This window comes from Equus przewalskii, chromosome 23 (genome assembly GCF_037783145.1).
Source record: "Equus przewalskii isolate Varuska chromosome 23, EquPr2, whole genome shotgun sequence".
Taxonomy (NCBI): domain Eukaryota; kingdom Metazoa; phylum Chordata; class Mammalia; order Perissodactyla; family Equidae; genus Equus; species Equus przewalskii.
The window spans coordinates 2,455,543-2,481,064 of NC_091853.1; the positions used below are offsets into that span (position 1 = coordinate 2,455,543).

Below are 25,522 nucleotides of genomic sequence, written 5' to 3' on the forward strand. Positions count from 1 at the left end.
TTATTTAAAAATTGATACATGTGGTTATGTACATCAGTAATTCATTTCTTTTTGTTGGTGGACAGTATTCTGTGGCATGGAAACCCCACATTTGTTTAACCATTCCCCCGTTGAACAACACGTCAAGGGGAAAGTCTTTTTATTGATTCACATGTTTACCATATCTGGTGCTCTTCATTTTTTTGTGTAGATACAGCTTTCTGTCTGGCATCATCTTCCTTTTGCTTGACTTACTTCCTTCAACATTTCCTGTCATTTAGATATGCTGGTGATGAATTATTTCAGCTTCATATGTTTGAAAAGTTTCACTTTGCCTTTGGTTTTGAAAGATATTTTTGCTGAACAGAGAATTCTACGTTGGCAGTTTCTTCTGTCACTACTTCAAAAATGTTGCCTCCATTGTCTTCTGACTTGCATTGTTTCTAACAAGATGTCTGTTGTCAATCTTATTTTTGTTCCTCTATGTAGGCTGTCGTTTTTCTTTGGATGTTTTTAAGATTTGTCTCTTTATCACTGGTTTTAAGCAATTTCATTATGATATGTTATACCTTCATCTAGTTTTTGTTTCTTGTGCTTGGGGTTTGTTGAGTTTCATTAATGTGTGGGTTTATCATTTTCATCACACTTGATAAAATTATTGCCATTATTTTTTCAAATACTTTTTCACCTCCATTCCCTTCTCTCTTTTTGGGATTCTGCTTACACATAAATTAAGCCACTTGATGTTGTTTCACAAGTTATTATAGGTCTGCTTTTTTTTCAGTCTTTTTTTCTCTTGGAGTTTCATTTTTGATTATTGCTGTGTGTTAAAGTATCTTAATCTTTTCTTCTGGAATGTCTAATCTAATATAAATCTGAGTGAATTTTTATCTCAGACACTCATCTGTAGGTGAGACATCTCAACTACGTTTTTTCATTTCTAAAATTTGACTTGTATCATTTTTTATATCTTTAATATCTCTACTTAACATGTTCAATCTTTCTTCTATATTCTTAAGATATAGAATATAGTTATAATAACAATTTCAGTGTCTTTATTTGCTAATTCTATCATGTGTTTCATTTTGGGGTTCATTTCTATTGATTGAGTTTTCTCTTCATTATGTGTTATATTTTCCTTGACTCTTTTTACATAGTTTTTTAGTAGGATGTCAGACATTTTGAATTTGATATTTTCATGCTGTATCTTTTTTTATTGAGTTCATAATAGTTTATAACATTGTAAAATTTCAGTTGTACATTATTATTTGTCAGCCACCATATACATGTGCCCTTTTACCCCTTATACCCACCACCCAAACAATTTCCCCTCTGGTAATCACTACTCTATTCTCTGTGTCCGTGTGTTTGTTTATATTCCATATATGAGTGAAATCATATGATGTTTATCTTTCTCTGTCTGGCTTATTTTAATACTCTCAATGTCCATCCATGTTGTTTCAAATGGGACGATTTTGTCTTTTTATGGCTGAATAATATTCCATTGTATATATATACACCACATCTTCTTTATCCATTCATTAGTAGTTGGGCACTGGGATTGCTTCCATGTCTTGGCTATTGTGGATAGTGCTGCAATGAACATAGGGGAGCATAAGTCTCTGAATTGTTGATTTCAAGTTGTTTGGGTAAATACCCAGTAGTGGGATAGCTGGGTCATATGGTTTTTCTATTTTTAGTCTTTTGAGAAATCTCCATACTGTTTTCATAGTGGCTGCACTAGTTTGCATTCCTAGCAGCAGTGTATTAGGGTTCCCTTTTCTCCACATCCTCCTCAACAGTTGTTATTCTTGTCTTGGTAATTATAGCCATTCTAACAAGTGTAAGGTCATATCTCACTGTAGTTTTGATTTGCATTTCCCTAATGATTAGTGATGTTGAACATCTTTCATGTGCCTGTTGACCATCTGTATATCTTATTGGAAAAATGTCTGTTCATATCCTCTGCCCATTTTTTGAGTGGGTTGTTTGTTTTTTTGTTGTTGAGTTGCATGATTTCTTTATATATTTTGGAGATTAACCCCTTGTCGGATATATGATTTTCAAATATTTTCTCCCATTTGGTGGGTTGTCTTTTCATTTTGTTCCTGGTTTCCTTTGCTTTGCAGAGGAAAAAAGCTCTTTAGTCTGATGAAAGCCCATTTGTTTAATTTTTTCTTTTAGTTTACCTTGCCTGAGTGGATAGGATACTTAATAAGATGCTTCTAAGATGGATCTCAAAGAGTGTACTACCTGTATTTTCTTCTAGGAGTTTTATGGTTCTGTATGTTACCTTCAAGTCTTTAATCCGTTTTTATTTAATTTTGTGTATGGCAAAAGATAATTGTCTACTTTCATTCTTTTGCATGTGGCTGTCCAGTTTTCCCAACACCATTTATTGAAGAGACTTTCCTTTCTCCATTGTATGTTCTTGGCTCCTTTGTCGAAGATTAGCTGTCTGTAGATGTGTGGTTTTACTTCTGGGCTTTCAATTCTGTTCCGTTGATCTATGTGCCTGTTTTTGTACCAATACCATGCTGTTTTGACTATTATCACTTTGTGGTATATTTTGAGTTCAGGGATTGTGATGCCTCTGGCTTTGTTCTTTTTTCTCAGGATTGCTTTAGCTATTCAGGGTCTTTTGTTGTCCCATATGAATTTTAGGATTCTTTCTTCTATGTCTATGAAGAATGTCACTGGGATTCTGATTTAGATTGTATTGAATCTATAGATTGCTTTAGGTAGTATGGACATTTTAACTATGTTTATTCTTCCAGTCTGTGTGCATGGAATATAATTCCATTTCTTTACGTCATCATCAATTTCTTTCAATAATGTTTTCTAGTTTTCAGTGTACAGGTCTTTCATCACCTTGGTTACATTTATTCCTAGATATTTTATTCTTTTTGTTGCAATTGTAAATTGGATTGTATTCTTGAATTCTCTTTCTGTTAGCTGGTTGTTAAAGGATAGAAATGCAAGTGATTTTTGTAAGCTGATTTTGTACCCTGCAACTTTCTGTAGTTGTTGATTATTTCCAATAGTTTTCTTATGATGGGTTTTCTATATAGAGAACCATGTCATCTGCAAACAGCAAGAGTTTCACTTCTTTCTCACCAATTTGGATACCTTTCATTTCTTTTTCTTGCCTAATTGCTCTGGCCAAAACCTCCAGTACTATGTTGACTAAGAGTGGCAAGAGTGGGCACCCTTGTCTTGTTCTTGTTCTCAGAGGAATGGATTTCAGTTTTTTCCCATTGAATATGATGTTGGCTGTGGGTTTGTCATATATGGCCTTTATCATGTTGAGGTACTTTCCTTCTGTACCCATTTTATTGACAGCCATATCATAAACAGATGTTGGATCTTGTCAAATGTTTTCTTTGCATCTATTGAGATGATCATGTGATTCTCATTCCTCATTTTGTTAATTTGGTGTACCATATTGATTGATTTGAGGATGTTGAAGCATCACTGTGTCCCTGGTATAAATCTCACTTGATCATGGTGTATTATCCTTTTAACATATTGCTGTATTTGGTTTGCCAATATTTTGTTGAGGATTTTGGCATCTATGTTCTTCAGTGACATTGGCCTGTAATTTTCCTTCTTTGTGTTGTCCTTGTCTGGCTTTGAGATCATGGTGATGTTGGCCTTATAGAATGAGTTAGAAAGTGTCCTGTCTTCTTCAATTTTTTGGAATAGTTTGAGAAGGATAGATATTAAATCTTCTTTGAATGTTTGGTAGAATTCTCCAGAGAAGTCATCTGTTCCTGGACTTTATTTGGGGGGAGGTTTTGGATTACTGTCTCAATCTCTTTACTTGTGACTGGTCTACTCAGATTCTCTATTTCTTTTTGATTCAGTTTGGGGAGATTGTACGAGTCTAAGAATTCATCCATTTCTTCTAGATTGTCCAATTTTGTGGCATATAGTCATTCATAGTATTTCTTATAATCCTTTGTATTTCTGTGGTATCCATTGTAATTTCTCCTCTTTCATTTTTAATTTTATTTAGTTGAGGTTTTTCTCCTTTTTCTAGGTGAGTCTGCCTAGGGATTTGTCAATTTTGTTTATTTTCTCAAAGAACCAGCTCTTAGTTTCATTAATTTTTTCTACTGTTATTTTTGTTCTTATCTATTTCTCCTCTAATTTTTATTATTTCCCTCCTTTTGCTGACTTTGGCCTTTGTCTGTTTTCTTTTTCTAGTACGATTAGGTATAGTTGAAAATTGCTTGCTTGAGATTTTTCTTGTTTGTTAAGGTGGGCCTGTATTGCTATTAATTTCCCTTTTAGGACCACTTTCGCTGCATCCCATAAGAGTTGGTATGGCCTATTTTCATTTTCATTTGTCTCCAGATATTTTTTTATTTCTCCTTTAATTTCTCTGATGATCCATTGGTTGTTCAGTAACATGTTGTTTAGTCTCTACATCTTTATCCTCTTCCCAGCTTTTTTCTTGTAGTTGATTTCTAGTTTCACAGCATTATTGTCAGAAAAGATGCTTGATATGATTTCAATCTTTTCAAATTTATTGAGGCTTGCCTTGTTTCCCTATATATGGTCTCTTTGAGAATGTTCCATGTGCACGTGAGAAGAATGTGTATTCTGCTGGTTTTGGATGGAGTGTTCTATATATATCTATTAAGTCCATCTTGTGTGGTTTTTGTTTAATTCCACTATTTCCTTGTTGACTTTCTGCCTGGATGATCTATCCATTGTTGTAAGTGGTGTGTTGAGATCCCCTATTACTATTGTGTTGCTGCTAATTTCTTCTTTTAGGTCTGTTAATGGTTGCTTTACATACTTTGGTGCTCTTGTGTTAGGTGCATATATATTTATAAGTGTTATGTCCTCTTGGTAGAGTGTCCCTTTTATCATTATATACTGCCTCTCTTTGTCTCTCATTGCCTTTTTTATCTTGAAGTCTACTTTGTCTGATGTAAGTATGGCAACCCTGCTGTTTGTTATTAGCTCAGAGTATCATCTTCCATCAGTTCACTCTGAGCCTTTGTTTGTCTTTAGAGCTGAGATGTGTTTCTTGGAGGCAACATATTGTTGGGTCTTGTTTTCTAATCCTTCCCGCTGCTTTCTGTCTTTTGATTGGAGAATTGAATCAATTTACATTTAGAGTGATTATTGACTTATGAGATCTTAATACTGTCATTTTATCACTTGTTTTCTGGTTGTTCTGTATTTCTCCTGTTTCTCATCCCGTGTATTTCCGACTGCCAACTCAGTTTGGTGATTCTCTATGATGGTTTTCTCAGTTTTCTCTTTATTTATCATTTGTGTCTCTGTTGTGATTTTTTGTTTAGTGGTTATTGTGAGGTTTGTGTAAAAGATCTCATAGATGAGGTAGTCTATTTTCTGACAGCCTCTTATTTCCTTATTCTAAGCAGGTTCCATCCCTTTCCTCTTCCATGTCTTAGTTATTGTTGTGACAATTTATTCTGTTTTGTGTTGTGAGTTTCTGATTAAAATGAAGCGATTATAGTTATTTTTAATGCGTTTCCTCCTTTTATCTTTAATGTTATAATTAAGTGTTTGCTAACCTGTTCTGACAGAGAGCTGAAATTTTCTGATTCTGTCTCTCTATTTATCTCCTTGCTCAAGGCTTTGTAAACCTTTTCTCTTTTTTTCAGATATGAAGGCCTTCTTGATCATTTCTTGTACGGGGGAGGTGGCTCTTGTGGTGATGAACTCCCTCAGCTTTTATTTATCTGGGAAAATTTTTATTTCTCCATTGTATCTGAAGGATAATTTCACTGGATAGAGTATTCTTGGCTGAAAGTTTTTGTTTTTCAGAATTTTGAATGTATCGTTCCACTCTCTCCTAGCCTGTAAGGTTTCTGCTGAGAAATCTGCTGAAAGCCTGATAGGGGTTCCTTTGTAGGTTATTTTTGTCTGCCTTGCTGCCCTTAATATGTTTTCTTTGTCATTGACTTCTGTCAGTTTGACTAATATGTGCCTTGGAGAAGGTCTTTTTAAACAGATGTAACTAGGAGTTCTATTCTCTTCATTTACATGTAATTCCAGCTCCTTCCTGAGGTTTGGGAAGTTCTCAGCTATTATTTCTTTGAACAAGCTCTCTGCTCCTTTCTCCCTCCATTCTTCCTCTTGAATACCTATAACCTTTATGTTGCATTTTCTAATTGAGTCAAATATTTCTCATAGAATTTCTTCATTTCTTTTTAGTCTCAGTTCTCTCTCCTCCTCATCTGAAGCATTTCTATTTTCCTGTCCTCTAAATTACTAATTCTGTCCTCCATTATATCAGCTCTGTTTTTTAAGGATTCCATATTTTTTCTTTATCTCATTCATTGTGCTCTTCATCTCCAGCATTTATAATTGGGTTTGGGTTTCTTTATGGCTTCAGTCTCTTTTGTGAAGAATTCCCTCTGTTCATTAGTTTTATTCCTAATTTCTTTGAACTGTCTTTCTGAGTTTTCTTGTACCTCACTGAGTTTCTTTATGATAAGTATTTTTAATTCCCTGCCACTTAGATTGTAAATTTCTGTGACTTCCGGATTGATTTCTGGGTACTTGTCATTTTCCTTCTGGTCTGGAGTGTTAATATACTTCTTCATGCTATTTGATGGGGTGGACTTCTGCGATTGCATAGAGGTAGTATCTGGTTGCAGACTCCACCTACCACCACTGGGGGCAGAGGAGCTCTATTTTCTGAGCCCACTGCAACCCCTGCCAGATGTGCCTGTCTGTTGGAAGCTGTTATGACAGGGCCCATCTGCATTTCCTTGCTGCCTACCACTGCTTTATACATGTAAGTGCAGCCATCCCATGAGCTCCCACTCTTCACTCACTGTCTGCCCACCTGGAATACTCGGTTTTGTGGGGATGCCCCCACAATTGCTTAGCCACCTCATTGTGGAGCATTTCTGTGTGCTGGGAGGCAACTCCAAGAGTGAAAGCATTCTTGTGGAGGGCTGCCTTTTCTCCCTTCTCCTCTCGGAGTCCCATGCTGACCACCACATGAGGTCCTGCACTCTAGATTGCTGCCCGCTGCCACTGGGGGAAGGAAAGGAGATCCACTCACATCCTCCCACTGCCTCCCATGGGAGCCTGAACACCCCTCCCCCACCTTCAGATATATGGCTGTGTGGATCTCTCATTCATCTATGGTGTTGTGTGAACGTCCTCTGTTGGTTGACGAATGTCCTTTTCATTGTATCTTAGGGAGGCAAGACTAAGGGAAGAACACATTCCGCCACAAGGCTGAGATCACTCCCCAAATTTCATGACTTTTTAAAATACTTTCTCCACCACCTGCCCACCGGTCAGGATATTTTCTATTCATTTAAAATCTCCTTAAGTTTTGCTCTGGGACACAGTTAAGTTACTTGGAAACTAATTGATCATTTTGAGCCTTGCTTTTTAGCTTTGTCTGGAAGGAACAGAGAAGCATCCTAAACAGGAAATATTCTTCTGATTACTCTATCAATATCCCATGAAATATGAGGCTTTCCACTGTATCTGGTGGGAACATGAACCACGCCAGGCCTATGTGAGCTCCAGGATTGTTCTCCCTGCTCCTTTTGGGCAGCTCTTCACCTAGCATTGGTATTTCCTTACATGCATGTACTGATCAGTACTCAGCTGAAACTGAAAGAGGATCTTCTGAAGAGGTCCAATTCTCTCTCTCTCTGATCAACTGTTTCCTCTTCATTACTCTGCCCTGTGAACCCTGACTTCTTTCACCTTCCATGGACTCTCAACTCTGTTTCCTTAAGTCCTTAAGAATATTCAGGCAGAGCAGAAGCCTCTGCCTTGGTTCTCCACAATCTGGCGGGAGCGTGAAAACTCTCCAGACTGCAGCCATCAAAGAGCTTTCCTCATTTGTTTCCCCACTATTTGGTATTACTGTCTTGTGTTGCTTGATACTTTATGTCTAAAAACACTATTTCACTTATTTTTTCCTTTTGTCCTTTTAAATTGTTTCAGGCTGGAGGGTGAATCCTGTCCCTGTCACTCCATCTTGACCAGAAGCAGAAATCCAAATGAAAGTTCTATAGTTCTTTCTCTTCAATTTGCATCAAAAGAGAAAAATCCTGACCTTAAGCAATAGCTAAGTTTCATCCTATGTATTATCTCCAAAGCTGATATAAAACTATGAAAGTGTTTATTTCTTCATCCTGGAGGACAGAGAATGAGAGGTATCCATAGGTTAATAAAGTCTTGCCAGGAGGTGTAAGTTAATAGGCAGCTCCAGAATGATGTACCCCCAGGAAGATCACAAAGAAATGAAATGAGAATTTACTTATTGTTATCCATGAAAAGTTTTTGGAAATTAACATTTTATACAGTCTTGCTTTAGCACCTAAGTTTTACAACACTTTTTTGAAGACTAACTCACACATAAAAGTACATAGTAAACACACTCATGTAACCACAATGAGAGTCAAAAAATAGGTCACTATTACTACCCCAGATATCCCTCATTTCTCTAGCCAATCACCAATCCCACTTTCCTGCCCACAGGTAAACGTTTTGCTAACTTCTAACACCTATTATTGAACTTTATAAAAACAGAATTATTTGGTCTTTCGATTTTGCTTCTTTTGATCAACATGATGTTTTATGAGATTCATCCATATTATGGGTTGGAGCTGTGGTATGTTTATTTTTATTTCTGTTTAGTAGTCTCTTGTAAAAATATACAACTTACTTATTCATTCTGCTCTTGATGAGTATTTGGATCATCTCCAGTTTAGAGTTATTAAGAATAATGCTGCTTTGAGCATGCTTGTATACATCTCTGGGCATACATGTAATACATGTGTGCTGATCACGTATCCAAGAGTGAAATTGCCTTGACATGGGAATATAAATATGTGCAAAATTAGTAGACAATCCCAAATTTTTCAAAATAGTACTCCATATGATTTCAGTCCTTAAAATTTGTTGAGATTTGCTCCATTGCAAAGCATATAGTTATTTTTTTTTTGTAAATATTCAGTGTGCAATTGAAAAGATGTGTATCCTGCAATTTGGGGTGCAATATTGTATGTATGACAATTAGATCCACTTTGTTAATGGTGTTGTTCAAATCTATATCCATTTCTATACTGATTTCTTGTCTGTTTGTTCTATCAGTTACTGAGAAAGAAAGAAAGGTTTGTTTGTGGATTTGCATATCTTTTTAGTCTCTTTTAAAACAATTTTTTGCTTTATGTATTTTGAGGCTATGCTACTAGACGCATACAAATTTAGAGTAGTATATTTTTCTGGGGAATTTAACCTTTTATTGTTATGAAATGATGCTTTTTATCATTGTAATTATCTTTAAATTCTACTTTTTATATTAATATAACTCCAATAGCTTTTTTTCACCCTGCTTTTTCTCCCAAAAGCCCCCCAGTACATAGTTATATATTTTAGTTGTGGGTCCTTCTAGTTGTGGCATGTGGGACATCGTGCTCCACTGCAGGTGGCCCAGTGTTTCATTGGTTCAAATCCTGGGCGCAGACATGGCACTGCTCATCAAACCACGCTGAGGTAGTGTCCCACATGCCACAACTAGAAGTACACACAACTAAAATATACAACTATGTACTGGGGGACTTTGGGGAGAAAAAGGAAAAAATAAAATCTTTAAAGTTTCTGTAATTTTATGTTTTAAGTGTATGTTGGAAGCAGGATATAGTTAGATATTTTAATCCTGCTTGACAATCTTCATGACTTGATTAGAGCACTTAGTCTGTGTACAGTTAATGTAGTTCTCAGTATATTTGGATTTATATCTAGCATCTTACTATTTCCTATATTTTCTGCTTGTCTTATATATTTTCTTCTTTTAAATTGATTGTTTTACTTTTCCCATTTTTTTACCTATCTACTTGGTATTTATGTACTTTTCACTATTTTTTTGGAGTTTATGCATTCCTACTTTTTAATCTAACATAGCTTATTACTTTTGCTTCTTCCTGAGCAATGCAAAGCCTTAGAAATCTTTAACTTGATTTAATCCCACCTAATTTATATGCTTTTGTTTTTGTGTATTTCAATTCTATATGTGTCTTAAAATCTATAATATATTATTATTATCATTATTATTACTGTGGTTATTGTTATTGTTTTAATAAGTTAAATTTGTTTAGATTTATCCACATAATTACAATTTTTTTTGCTTCTTCTTCTCTCCTAATTCTTATATCTACAATCATTTCCTTTGACTAATGAACATTCTTTAGTTTCCTTTAGTGACAGCCTACTGATGATAAATAATTTCTTTTTTGTTTGTCTTAACATGCCTTTATTTCACTTTAACATTTGAAGATATATCTGCTGAAAATAAAAGTTTAGATTGGCAGTTATTTTCTTTGGCCACACCAAAGATTCCCTTCCATTGTCTTCCACCTTCAATTGTTTCTGTCAAGAATTTTATTCTTGGTGCCGGCCCCGTGGCCAAGTGGTTAAGTTTGCACGCTCTGCTTCGGCGGCCCACGGTTTCGCTGGTTCGGATCCTGGGTGCAGACATGGCACCGCTCATCAAGCCACACTGAGGCAGTGGCCCACGTGGCACAACTAGAAGGACCCACAACGAAGAATATACAACTATGTACCGGGAGGCTTTGGGGAGAGAAAAGAAAAATAAAATCTTTAAAATGAAAAAAAAGAATTTTGCTCTTGATCATATCTTTGATCCTTCCAAGACCATCTGTTTTTTCCATCTGACTGCTTTTAAGATATTCTTGTCTTTGCTTTCCAGCAGTTTTTCTCAGACATACCTGGGTTGGTTTCTTTGTGTTTATCCTGCTTGAGATTCATAGTGCTTCTAGAATCTGAGGTTTCATGCCTTTCTTTGATTTTAGCAAATTTCAACTTCAAATAAATTTTGTCTTCAAATACTATTTCTGCCCTATTTTCTCTCTTCTCTCCTTCTGGTATTTCAGTTACGTTTATGTTAGGCCTTTATACAGGGTTTTCTGAATTTCCTATGCTCTTATTGGTGTTTTTTAAATTCTTGTTTCTCAGTGCTTTATTATGAACATGAAGTCCACTAAATTGGTCTTCTTAATTCTGTCCTCTAATTCTTATCTATGTATAATCTGATATTAATTATTAATTGACTTCTTAACTTTAATTATTATACTTTTCAGCTTCAGAATTCCCACTTGTAGTGGATTTGTGGTATTGATTTCTCTACCTAAATTCTCCAAGTTGCCTTTTATTTTCTTCTGCATAATAAGGCAAAGTTTTTTTGGATGCATTTTGTTTGTTTGTTTTGTAGGAAGATTGGCCCTGAGCTAATATCTGTTGTCAATCCTTCTCTTTCCTTGAGGATGCTTGTGGCTAAGTTAACATCTGTGCCAGTCTTCCTCTAATTTATATGGGATGCCCCCACAGTGTGGCTCGGCAAGCCATTCTAGGTCCGCGTCCAGGATCCAAACCTGCGAACCCCAGGCCGCCAAAGCAGAGTGCGCAAACTTAACCATTATGCCACATGGTCAGCTCAGGCAAAGTTATTGTTAAATCAATGTTTAGTATTTCATTTTTTGGATCCTCTCAGGTCTGTTACTATTGTCTTTTGCTTTCCTTGGCTTTTAATAATCTTGTCTTGTCTCCTGTTGAAGGTTTGCTTGTCGCAGGTGGCAAGGGACACTAGGAGTTCCAAATGACCCAAATCCAATCAGAGATTGTAATGACACAAACTTAGGCTTCAGTACCTAGACATTTGGTCTATTTATAGATTATCCTTAATTCAGGGTGTAGCTCCGAAGATCCCCCAAGAGTTAGGGGTTATCAGCAAGCAACCCCCTCCACCACACACACATTGATTTCTCATCAGCTTCTTAGCCACTCAGCCATATTTTTAAGAGGAGAATTAATATACTTCTACAAAGAAAGCAGCTCTAACTTCCAGACACATCTCAGTGGATGTTTTCCTTTCTCCTTACAAGAAGGACAATTAAGATAATAAAAGTCTTGTCTTGGCACCTTAATTCTTCATGGCTTCCTCCTCACCTCAAGCTTGTCTAATTTTTCTCAAAGGAAAGGTGAGTCTGAACTGCCTAATCCATCATTACCAAAATCAACACCTCCTTTTAAAGACTTTTAATGAAGAAAGACAGAGGGAAAGTAAGTGACAGTAACTCAACAAAACAATGACAGAATTTGGAGAAGATTCTTGGTATAATGCTTCCTTCAATTTCCTTTCTTTTTTTATTGTAGTAAGAACACTTAATATGAGATCTACCCTCTTGACAAATTTTTAAGTGTACAATACAGTATTGTTAACTATAGGCACTAGCTTGTACAGCAGCTCTCTAGAACTTATTCATCTTGTGTGACTGAAACTTAGTACTTGTTGAATAACTTCCCATTTCCCCTCCCCCCAAGCCCCTGGAAAGCACCATTTTACTCTCTGCTTCTATGAGTTTGACTATTAAAATCTTCTATAAGGTGGAGTCAGGTCTCCAGCATAGGCACGTCCTCCTGGTGATTTCGTTAAACATGAACATCACTTTTTACCTACCAGGGATATGCTGCCCCAAACCAGAGGCAACAAATATCCGAATCACGAGTGAAATAGACCCCATTGATAGGTGTGTCTATGGAGGCTATGAAGACGATATTTCATATACGTGTGATGAAGGCTTTTATCCTGCTTCTCTTCATGGAAAGAGTTCATGCCAAGAAGATGGCAAGTGGAAGCCTGTGCCAGCATGTAAGTTAGGTAAGAATATTTAGAGAACTTTTCATAATTACTCCTCAAATTCCTTAAATTATCCCATTTGGTTCCACAAATGATCAAACTACTTAAAAACTGGTGACTTTGGGATTGTTTTTCCGAGAAGTATTGTGCAAACATGGTCACAGATACATACCACTAGCACCATGCAAGGCAGCTATATTGGTATAAGGCTAAGGTATATCGGTAAAATAAAAAAGTATAAGAAAAGTTTTCTTGCAAGAGAAAACAGTAGTGTTGGTAAAATCCCCTAAAGTCCCATTTTGTCATTTTTCCTGTATGTATGGTCTACAAGCACTATGCCCGATGTTCCATTAAAGAGGCTCACCACCCCATAAACCTCTATATTTATAAGTCAAGGGGGCAAAAATCATTTATATAATTATGGAACAAAGGAAGCTCTCAGGTTGATGAAGTGACTTTGTTAGAAAGGAGGAGCCTTTGGAGCCTAGTGACTTTTCTTCGCTCTAACTCAGACTTCTGAACCACCCCTCTGTTAAAATACCAAAAGGAAGAAGAAATCAGTACCTAGGGCTATAAAGATCTGTCTCTAATCAGGGTAAGACACTGAAAATGTCATCATTATGGAGATACCTTCATTATGAAAGAGTCTTCATATCAACATGATGGAGATTATTGGGTATCAGAGTTTGGGTTACTCTGAAAGCAAAGCTTGAGAAAATGACTTGGGTGCCAATAGTTTATTTTGGATGTGATCCTAGGAAGCAGGAATGAGGGATGAGAGAGAGGGAGAAAAGAAAAGGTTAAGTATTGTAAACAGCAGGGGCTCAGTTCCTTGGGACCACTGGGAAGTATAAAGAATGCCTTTCAGAAGTGTCTGTCTGAAGGATAGTAGACTGAGACATTTATCCACTGCTTTCTGTCTTCCATTGGTTCAAGGCTTCCCTGAAGGGCAGTAACTGCTCCTCAATTCCCTCTATGCTTCTCCAGCTTCAGAGAAGTCCCCAAGGCAGAAAAACTGAGAGATTCACAGTGAAGGCTTTCTGTAGAATACCATCAGTATAAATCCGAGCTTGTAGAAACGATATACTCCATCTGAGACTGTAACCAGAGGTGTGCCATGGCTACAAGTGTATACCCTTTACATCACCCGCATCTGTTGATGCCCCTTGTTAGTTGTACTCTATCATTGACTCTTTAAAGTAATGGCTGCCCCCAGTCCCTTAAAAATCACTCTAAAGGAGGGTTACAGGAATGTTACCTCTGATCTTGAGGCTTTAATTGATATTAATAATCTCCCTTTGCTACCACCCATTGTAGATTTTCCTCACCTTTAGTCAGCACTTGAGTTGGCCTAAGTTGCTTCCCAGATGGGATAACCCAGACTTTTATTCCTGAGGAATGGGACTTCTTGATGTCTTGTAATTGCCCATTCACTGTTAATCAAAAGATGCTCCAGTGAATAAATCTCCTGGGTTCCAGATATATTCTTTTCTGCCCTAATTGTATACAAGCCATCCTAGCTCTTCATGAGAACCACAATTAGTTACTCCACCAGTATAATTTTTCTCCCCCAAGCTGTCCCAACGGTGTAAGGAGACCAATGAAACTAGACAACAATCATAGTTTCAGGTTCAGTGGAAGCTTCAGTGTCCCCTAGTGGAATTCTTATGTCCCTTTCCCTGGGAAGCAGGCTCTCTAACCTAGAAGAGTCTAAAGTCACAAGTAGGAAAAGTGTATTATACGTGTAGGTCACTGGGACTAATTGTGAGTAACATCAGTCCCACTTCTACTCTTTGGTTTCTGGTTCCACGTGTTCTAGCTATTGAGTACACCTCTGTGCAGGTACAGGCCAATGGTGCAGTGTACACTGCATCCTGGAAGACAACGTACTGATCTGGCCGGGTGTCATTCCTGAGTTGATGCCCTGGCGGAATCTTTCATACATTCCCATTTTCTGTTAAGCTGTCTCTTTTCAGGTAATGCATTATATGGTAGGAACAGCAGATACCATGGCCATGTTCCCATTGTCACATCTTTAACAACCTTTTGGAGCCTTGAGTCTTTGTTCATTCTGTTACCCAATATGAAATGTTATCTCACATCTCATCTGTATCCAACCTTTCTATACAGCTTTCCAAACTTATTTCTACCCTCCCTTAGGAAATATTTATTTAATACTCTAGCTAACAATTCATTATCTTTCTTCTCTACAGAATTTACTCTCTGAACTAGTCTCTTGGCACTTTATCATAAACTGGCTGATATTATGGTTCAACCATTTACATAGCTATATTTCATTTTTCTCCAAAACCTAGTTCATTGCTGAACATATATACGTATTTTTGTATTAATAAAAATTAAGTCAAAAATCATTTCTAATGGAGTATTTGAAATGAAGTTTACAAAAAGGCCATATGTGAGCTCTAGACTTACATAAAGATGAAAATGTCATCTTCACCATCAGTGTTCAGAGCAAGAAACTGGTTGCTAGGGATGTAAAATGTTAAAATACATTATCCCTAACATCAGAGTGGAGAGAACGGTGTGTATTAGATAGTATATGGAACTGTTAAATAACTATTACAGAAAGTAGAGTGTAGTCATAGACAGCACAAAGACCTTGGATGGAGAAAGGTCTGAATCTAATGCTGCCCTTGACACTTAATAGCTGTGTTACCCATGCAAGGTACTTGGCCCCTCTCAATCTCTGTTCCATTATCCACAAAATGGGGCTGATGATAGTGTCTACCTCTCGGGTGGTTGTGAGGATTAAATGCGATCATGCACGGAAGTGCTTAGCATAGTATTTGGCACATGATGAGAACTCAATAAATAATTCCAAGTAATCTATTGCTAACAAGTGCTATAAAAGGAAAGAACTGTCATTGTGTATTGCAGTAGTCAAAGGCTTCACAGAAAAAGTGGGAGTTCAGCTAACAAATAGACAAGATAAGGGCATTCCAGTAAGGAAGGATCACAAGGGGAAATATATAGAAGTGGAAATGCACATGGCGAGTTTGGGTAAAGATGAGTTGACTAGTTTGATTAAGGAATAGTGCTAGATGAATTCGAAGGATCTATAGAAAAGGCCAAAAGAGGTTTTTCCAAACGCCCTTGGGTTGTTAAATGTGCTAGTTATTTTATTTTTAGAAAATACAGTATTTTAAAATCCCTTTCACTCAGTTTTAACCTTAAGAAGAAGTCATCCTTCAGCATAGGTCTTCCTCTGGCATGCCCAGGGCTCCAAATTTATTGCAATTCTTCATACAAGAGTTTGTGAAACTTGAGACAGTTTCCTTCCACTGTAACTACCCCAACAAGTCATGTTCCTTGTTTCAGCACTGCCGTCACTGTATCATTCGAAAAATCCAGGAATTCTATTCTTATGGTATTGGAGTTGTGGCAAAGTTGGGCCTTGTTTGGAGATCCTGCATTTATTCAGTCTTTGTAGCTTTTCACACATGAACATTTCCTCTATTTGGTGTGATGTCTATTGAGAATAACTCTAGTTTAGCATGGCTCTCTGTGGCTAAATTCATGCTTTCACACCAAAACATCTATGATATCCACAAGCAATGAAACATTTTAGCAATCATGTAAAAAAAAAAAAAAAAGTCCTATAAAATGAGAGAATTCCCTCAGCCCAAGCGGCTTTCATTCACACAAGCTTTCCTCCAGCTTCTCAGCCTGAAAGCAGTGGAAGCGTTGAATTGTGCCAAGTTACCCTCTGGGAAAAGGATTTGAGCGGGAAGGCTGGAATCTCCTACAAATCCCCTGGATTTGGGAGTATCTTGCTAATCTGAAACTATGAGTTCACACCCTTCCCTCTCACCATTTATGGTTGCAGTTCAACTCCCAGAATGGCCCATGGACACTACAAGGAAAGATATTTTTTGCATATATAAACATACATTTTATTTTTTTATTAGACTTAGAAGACAAGGATTTTGCATTGCTTTACATGTTTTCTTTCTATGTCCAATTAAATCTCCCTCTAACCATTAAATCCTCATCCATCCTCCAAAACCCAGCTTCCAGGTCTATTTTCCAGGACAATTCCAGGGAGTCCTACAATGCTCACTGATCCCCCACATCTTTTATTACTTTTTAAATTTTTCATTTTGAAATAATTTCAGACTTGCAAAAACAGTACAAAGTGTTTCCATATGCTCTCCGTTCGTACTCCCCAAACATTAACATCTAACATAACCGCAATACAATTATCAAAATAAAGAAATTAACATTGATATACTATTATCTATAGATCCTATTCAAATTTTTCATTTTGTTCCACTAATGTCCTTCATCTGTTGCAAGATCAAGCATTCCTTTTAGGTTTTTTTGTAACATGTAATTTTTAAAAAAACTATTGTTTTAGGGGCTGGCCCCGTGGCCAAGTGGTTAAGTTCGCGCACTCCGCTGCAGGCGGCCCAGTGTTTCGTTGGTTCGAATCCTGGGTGTGGACATGGCACTGCTCATCAGACCGCTGAGGCAGCGTCCCACATGCCACAACTAGAAGGACCCACAACAAAATATACAACTATGTACCGGGGGGCTTTGGGGAGAAAAAGGAGAAAAATAAAATCTTTAAATAAATAAATAAAAATTTAAAAAACTATTGTTTTAGAGTAGTTTTAGGTTGACAACAAAATCGAGAGGAAGGTACAGACATTGCTGGTATACTCCCTGCCTCTGCTCACACATAGCTCCCCCCTTGCTGACATCACGCACCACAGCAAGGACGATATTTTAATACCTTCTTATTCTGAAGCCGCGTACGACTGTCAGGGAGGATCTGACCCGGCTGGAGAGGAGAACGTCTTGTGCAAGTCTTCATGCTGGTTGCCTTCACCTCCTCAGTGTAAAGCCAGCTCCAGCTCCACCTCCAGCCCACTGCTAAGAAGACAGAATTAGACAATATTGAGAGCAGTGTTTCCTGTTGATTAAAGGTACCACATAAATTAGTTAGTTAGTTTGAATATTTAAATCACGCATGGTAAACTTTAACAAGGCATCAACAGGTACATTGAAAATGAACTTTACTTCCCACTCTTGTCCTCCAAAAGCACAGCTCGCCTCTTTTCCAGAGGCACCCCCTACTACCAGGTTCTTAGGTATCTTGCCAGAGTATCTAGAGACAATGTCCTTTATCTGAGAATATCTTTGTGCCTCTAGTAAAGTTTTCATGAGAATTTCATGAATTAATTCCAACTATCCAAGAAAGAAGAATCTCAACTGTTAATTCTCAAATCATGGAGTGTTAGAAATCTCCACAAAAGCCTCATAATGGGCACCCGTTTTCCATGACCTTTTCCTTTTATTTTCGATGACCTGATGGTGCTCCTGGTTGGTCAATCTGCTATAACAACAAGATGAGTCAAGAATGGGTTTGTCTTGGGGCTGGCCAAGTGGCATACAGGTTAAGTGCGCATGCTCTGCTTCAGCAGCCCAGAGTTCTCTGGTTTGGATCCTGGGCGTGGACCTACACACCGCTCATCAGGCCATGCTGTGGTGACATCCCACATAGAAGAACTAGAAGGACTTACAACTAGGATATACAACTATGTGCTGGGCTTTGGGGAGAAAAGAAAAGAGGAAGATTGGCAAAAGATGTTAGCTCAGACCCAATCTTCCTCACCGAAAAAAAAAAAAGGACTGGGTTTGTCTCTTCAATGTATGTGGTATTTCCATCATTTTGCTAACAACTTCATTTAACCCAGGAAGATTATGAGGCAAGAACAATGAAAAGTACATATGTAGGACCATATGCAGATTAAGGCTATAGGGTGTAGCAATTGAGAGCAAAGATTCTGCTACTTAAACGCTATGTGACACTGAGGAAATTATGTAACTTTTACAGTTTATTGCTTGGTAAAATGATGATAATAAGAGTATCTAATTCATAGAGTTGTAGTGAGGATTAAATGAGATAAGGCACATAAAAAATTGAGCACATAGACTGACACATAGTACTTGCTCAATAAATGTTAGTTATTACTACTGTAATATATATTATTACTATTATAATATTATTGTATTATGACAATGAAAGATAACAGAACAATTTGCGGGATCTGAGTATAATTTATGAACAGAATTTCTCATCATTCTCATTATCTAATGCTGTTATGATGCCTTTTACTAAGAAACATAGAATGTTAAAAAATATGTTTCCATTACAGCTACGTGTATGAAACCAGAGATAAAAAATGGAAAGCTGTCTGAGGATAAGGATGAGTATGTTACACCTGAAAATGTCGCCATCCAGTGTGACCCTGGCTATAGTTTGGTCGGTTCCCAAAGTATCAGATGCTCAGAGAAGAGAACCTGGGACCCAGAGGTGCCCAAGTGTGAGTGGCTAAATGGCACAGTTCAAGAATTTTCTGGTACTATCCAACCCTAAAAATGGTGCCTCCCGCAAAGCACTGTTCCAGCTAGCACAGGTGAGATCTGACTTTTGTCAGGAATCGTTAGTAATTTACCAAAATTAGCATTTTCCACATTGAAGCACTCTGATGAGCTGGGACAGGCAAGTTTTCCTGCAATATGGCTGCAACCGAGACCTCTAGACATGGTGGCCCCAGAGACCCAGATGTCCTGACCCCCAGCCCTACATTTTATAAAATAAATGCTGCACGATTGCTCCATTTCTGGTTAGTCGTTAGAATTATCACTCAGTTGTCCTTGAAGAGGCACTCTGGGTCTTCTTTGCAGCTCTGCATCTTTTCAGTGTCATCTGTGCTTGGTTGCTGCTCAAGAACAGATTTGGGCTTGGCCTGAATGTGGGCATTGGCTAGGATGCAGAATCTCTCCCGACATCCTGTTCATCCATCAGTCCTCTGGTCAGTCTCACTTTTGCCAGTAATGCCTCTCAGAATGCACCTCCTTTTCTATAAATCACTTTTAGGAGGTCCCTGAAGTCTGTGAGCAAGTGCTCCCAGGCAGACACATCATGCAGTGTCTCCCAAGCCCACAGGATGTGAAAATGGCTCTGCAGGTGATTAAAGTGTCTCTGGACCCAGGTGTCTCATCTTGGAGGATATCACAACCACCCCGCAAGGGCCCACCCTAGAAAAGGGCTCCAGCTTGTTCCAGACCTACCTTCACGGGGAATATGGGCATGTGCGTAGGTTATGGCTTGGAATTAGTCAGATGCCTTGTACTCCTAGAGCCCGCTCCTGTGACCTGGCCTCTCCCAACACCTACCTATTCCAGGTCCTGGCTACCCTGACCTGCGGGGCCACGCTTGCACAATACGCACCCTGTCAGCCAGCCTTGGGCAGCAGCCCTCCAGGTCTGAGGCGCTCCAGCTGGTCCCTAACCACCCGCACAGCCTCCAGCACGGAGGGAGCCCACCCCTCATTATTGTTCTGAGGTGGCAGCTTTAAACTGGTGACATTTAGTCCCCATTTGGACTTGCTGCCTGGTGGGGTCCAGGCTCCTCCAGCAATCGAGGCTCCCAGGTGTCTCTTATCAAAGGGTACTCTAACCAGCCCTACCTGCATCCCTGGCAAGCCGTTGAATCGTCTCCGACACTGCCTTCAGGGGGAATGTTCCCCATTGGGTGGGTAAGGCTTTTGTTTAGGGAGATGCCTGGCACCCACAAGAGGCAGCTCCTGTGACCCGGCCTCTCCCAACAGACGCCTTGCTCCGGGTCCCTGGTACCCTGACCTATAAGGCCCGCGGATGCTCAGTACTCACCCTGGGAGCCTGACTTGGGAAGGCAGGGCCCTCCAGGCCTGTGGAGCGCTGGCTGTCCTCAACTACCTAAGATCCTCTAGGGCGGAGGGAGCCAACCCTCCGAGAATCATTTTCAGGCAGCAGCTTTAAACTGGAGACATTCAGTCCCCATTTGCTTTTGCTGCCTGATTGGGTCCTGGCTAAGACAGCCCAGTATTCTCCAGCTGTGCTTTCAGGGGTAATATGCACACTTGTGTAGTCTAGGGCTTGCAGTTAGGCATAAACCCACTCCTGGGACAAGGCCTCTCCAGACCCTTCCCCTGTTTCAGATCCCTGGCGGCCCTGAACTGCAGTGGTGCACATGCGCAGTACACACCCCATCAGCTGGCCTTGGTCAGCCAGGGCCCTCCAGGCCTGTGGAGCCAGGGCCTGGCCCAGAACACCTGCATAGCCTCCAGGATTGAGGAAACCCATCCCCCGGAAATCACTCAAGGCAGCCGCTACAAATTGGCAACACGCGGTCCACATTTGGACTTGCTCCCTGATGGGACCAGGGGTTTCTCCAGCAACCAGGTTTCCCTGATGTCTCTTAACTAGAGGAATCCCAGGCCAGCCTCTCCGCCCTGCCCTGGTAAGGCTATTGACCTTGCTCCAGCCTTGCTCCCACGGGGAATATGTGTCTTGATTAGGCTAGGTCTTGGAATTAGGCAGCTGCTTTCTTCTCCAAGGTTTATCCAGACGTGCCCTGGACCCTGGGTTCTCAAAACCCTCATCAGTATTTCACTGGTTTATCCCCCACCCTCTAACACACATGAGCCTTACTAAAGCATCTATGGCACTTGCTTTACTCCCTAGTCACCATGTTCAACCAATGGAATGAACTAGTATTATACTATGAGGAGTGTCCAGACAGTAAAAAATCTTTGCAGACTATGACAGAGAAGAGGTGAGTGATAGAACCCTGAAGTAAAACTGTGAAGATGTCCTCTTGTCCCTACAAGACAAAAGCAAATGGCTTTTGATTGTCTTCGTTGATTGCTTAGGGGAAAAGACATTTCTAAGATCAATAACAGTATAAAAGACGCCAGGAGCTGTTTTTATTGACTCGAGAAATATACCTTGGGGCCTCTGGCTACCAGATCCACATCTAATAAAGCAGCTGCAGTTGGAGTCACTCCCTGATAAAGTTCACAATAATTCACAGTCGTTCTCCAAGATCCATCCAATTTTTGCACTAAACTGGCACGTGAAATAGAGATGAGTTAGTAATCACCACTTCCACATATTTCAAGTCTTTGGCATGGCACTTATGTCTGGGGAGGCAATTCTGCTTTGGTTTATAATTTGGGTAGGGAGTGGCAGCTCCTGGAGCTTCCATTGGCTTTTCCTGCCATAATAACCCTCACTCCATGTGTCAAGGAGTCAATGTGGAGATTCTGCCCATGCCCAGGTACCTTCGTTTCAAGTAAGTATTTAAGAACTGGAGAAAAATAGTCACGAATTTGGTCTTCTGACCTCTGGATCCATGATGAGAGAGATTCAGGCCAAAATTTCATCTACCACCTGACTTCCAGAACCCCCTGCTCTGACCAGAAGACTATGGGGACATTTCAGGGCCTTAGGGATTAGAATTCATTCATCGTAGTAAATAGTCACCCTAGTAAATGGTCACAGGTCCCTTTGGAAAAGACTTAGAGGAAGACGTAAAGTACATATTTGCAGCAGTGTTGGAGGGCCCTTCCTCCGGGGACGTGGTCTCCCTTTCAGTCAAAGGACTTTATCTTTGGTCTGTAAATTGACATATCTGTGACATATAAATGTGACATATATGAAATCACGAATTTCCACTTTGGAAATTGAAGCAAGATTTCTTCTTGCTAGATCAAGAGTTTTTCCACTTAGCTAAAATTAGTAATACTTTAATAAACTTCTCATTAATTTTATTTCTAAAAACATGGTGATCAATTAATCACCATCACAGATCCCCTTGACCAAAGCACTAAGATTGTCACTCTTGCTGTTCATTACTATGATTGCACCCACTTTGTCTCCGATGATTTATTTCTAAAATCTAGCCTCTAATGTCCTGGGATGCCATCATCCTGGTGCAATCAGGGAACTTAATTCAGTGGTACCCTCTCCCATTGTCATCTCCAGCCTAGAGAGGACAACTAAAATACAGCCTTTCAAGCATGTTCATGTTATTCTCACATCATTTATCAATGTCTTATTGACGAGAATGTTCCCTGGGCTCTCCCAGAAAACATAGCCAAGGAGAAGATAAGCAGGTGTGCATATAATGAATCTATTTCAACATTCTCCCTTAGTCCTTAGATAACTTTCTCCACGTTGTCAGGGAACTTAGACAACCATTGAATCCAAACTTCAGTAACCAACCAAACAAAACTGATAGAGCCATTTCGAGCTGCGAGAACGAACACATTAATTCCAGGGTGCACCCATAATGATAAATTCAGCCTAATCCGGCAAAATGCTCTTCTGGGTCTGATATTTTTAGAATCCTTTCTCGTGTTTGTTCCCAGCTTCCTCCTGCCTGTACAAATTAGCAAGTTCATTTGGGGGGTGTGTGTAAGCTCAGAGAATCCTGAGATATGACTCCACTCTGAGTTTGGAGGCGTTGAAGGATATTCAGGGTCATGAGCTGTGGTCCTAAAGTGTGGTCACAGAGCAGATACATCAGAATTACCTTGGAAGTTGTTTAAATGCAATTTCTTGGGCCCCATCCAGATTTACCGAATCAGGAATTCTGGGAATGGGGCCCATTGTCCAGGTGATTTTGACGCATCCTAAAGTTCAAGACCACTGGTCCTGAAGAAGAGTCACATGCCCTCGCCAGACAACTGCTTTAGATAAAGTTATTCACAGACTTTGAGCAAGGAGATGTTACCTGGCCCACCAACCCCATAAGACATTAACCACAGCCCTGCTCAGGACAAGCCTAACATGTTATCTTTAGTGTACAGGAAACACAAAGAGAGAGAGGAAAAGATGGCTGAGACATAGGTCAAAACCAGTTAAAACCAGTTGAAGGCAGCTTGGTGGTCTGACTTGACCTGACATAGACCCCACAGCTCATTATACGTTCACTGTAGTACATTACCATACTAAATAACACACCCACCCGCAGACATGTCAGGAAACTCCAGACCAAGTAAGGGAGGAAAAGAGGTGGCACCCCATTCCCAGAAAATCCTGCCCATTTCCCCAGATAACTGTGAATATTCCTCCCCTTCATTACCTCAACCACTTATAACAGCTGCTTAATCACCCCAAGAGCTGAGAAGTTGATTTGCGAACTTAGTTCCCACTTCTCCATTCTTTGGCCATTGAATAAAGCTTGTGCTGTTGAATGCTCATCTTTGATCTTGTTTCAAATTTGTGACAGCAAACAGAGAAAGGGCCCTGCAAGGAACAGCAAGGGGCTCTTCCTCAGGTTTCTCCCCAGTTAGGGGAGAACTCAGTTGGTAACAAAAAGATCAGTTTCTTCTGAATGGCAAGGAATGGCAGCTTCTACTTGCAAAGGAAGGTCAGAGAGAATTACGGATTCAAGGTTCTCAGCTTCTTCCAGCTTCACTCAGAATGTCTTTATCCCAATTTTGAGGATCCCACTTTTTCCTAACTATTCCCTAACCCTGACAAAGTTGTATGTTCAACCTGTATTGCCATTCTGCCACTCAAGTAATTGGATTTAAGGCCCTGGTCCATAGCTATGTCTACCCTACAGCTCCAAGAAATAAGAGATTCTTTTAAGGCTGCCTTAGAAGATATCTGGTTCTCTATCCGTATCTTGAACTTCAAGTTCGAAGCCCCAAGCTTATTGTTTTCTTTCTGTAACTGTCCAACACCATCAGAGTCATCATTATTACCACGCTGGTCAAAAACAGCCACTACGTGATTGCCCAAAGCATCGCCTTCAAATAGCACTTCATGCTAAACAACCACAGGTGATAATTTAAGTAATCCCAATGCCCATGCATGCCAGAGGTCGGTGCTCCTCAGACTTTAATGTGCCTGCCAACCTTCTGAGTATATTGTTATAATGAAAATGCTATTTCAGTATGTCTATGATAAGGCTTGGTTTCTGCATTTCTAACAAGCTCCCAGATGATCCGATGAACCACTGCTTGGTAGTGAAGCCATGAATTGCTAGAATGACATCCTCACCTCCCCATAAAAGACGTTATCACTGCATTTATTCTCAAACAGAACCCCAGCTTGAGGGACTATTTCCTGCCTGCCTTCTGGTACTGATAAAAGTATCAGTCAAGTTCCACCCAGGAGAACAGAAATCACTTGAAATGTTTATAATAGAGATTATTTAATCCGGGGAATTGATTACAAAGGTGATAGAATAGTGAGAAGCCAAACAGGAGACAGTGAGGCAACCCAGAGATTAGCAACAGTAATAAATTGCTACCAGCACTAGGCTGGAGACACAAAGAGAGGAGGTGGTGCTACTGAGGCCGTGGGCTGGGGACACCCAGTGAAAGCTGAGTCTTGGAAGGATCATCCATTGAGATCTAGAGCCACAGAAGAATTTCAGCTGCTACCAGAAATGCCATCCAAGACAGAGGGAGAAATGTTGTGGCTTTTCTCTTTCTTCCACCTTCATATCTCCTTCCAGTGCCTCCCACTGAGTGAACACAGCCAGAAGCCAGCTAATATGGGAACCCCAGAAACATAGGTGCAGAGTTTGGCCCCCAGTGATGCAGAGCATAACAGAAGCGTGAGAAATGGAAATGACAGAAAACAGGCCAAATGTTTCCGTATGATTTAACACAACCACACTTTCATGGATATACGTTGAATCTATCCTTTATTATTATTTCTTTAGCTTGAAATATTAATGTCAATGCAAACCAAACAAAACACAACATCAAAATCAAGTGTGCCAGTAACTAAAATCATAAGTATTGCCATGAAATTTTAATATTTTGAGTTATAAACTAAAAATTATGTGCCTTCTCTAAAAGTCCAAAACTGGTAAATACACGTATTATTTAATATTATGCATTTACCCACTTTAGTATAGACTCTTTCCGATTAATGAAGCAAAATTATTTATTAACACCTTACTCCTGTTCTTTATAAAGTACTGAAGTTTACAAGTCATTTATTTTTAAAATAATGTTTTGTAAATAACATAAATGTGAGAAAAGGTTTATA

At 39.3% G+C, this 25,522-nt stretch overlaps 1 protein-coding gene across 2 annotated transcripts in view; it reads left to right on the plus strand.

Annotated features, from left to right (window-relative positions):
- Positions 1-25,522, plus strand: part of LOC103558806 (zona pellucida sperm-binding protein 3 receptor-like) — a 50,569-nt gene that overhangs the window by 21,193 nt on the left and 3,854 nt on the right. For both annotated transcript variants that reach the window (XM_070591467.1, XM_070591466.1), the window contains exons 9-10: positions 12,479-12,676; positions 18,838-19,098. In XM_070591467.1, coding sequence (XP_070447568.1) covers positions 12,479-12,676; positions 18,838-19,058 — 419 coding nt within the window. In that variant the 3' untranslated portion in view covers positions 19,059-19,098. The remainder of the gene's footprint in view (positions 1-12,478; positions 12,677-18,837; positions 19,099-25,522) is intronic.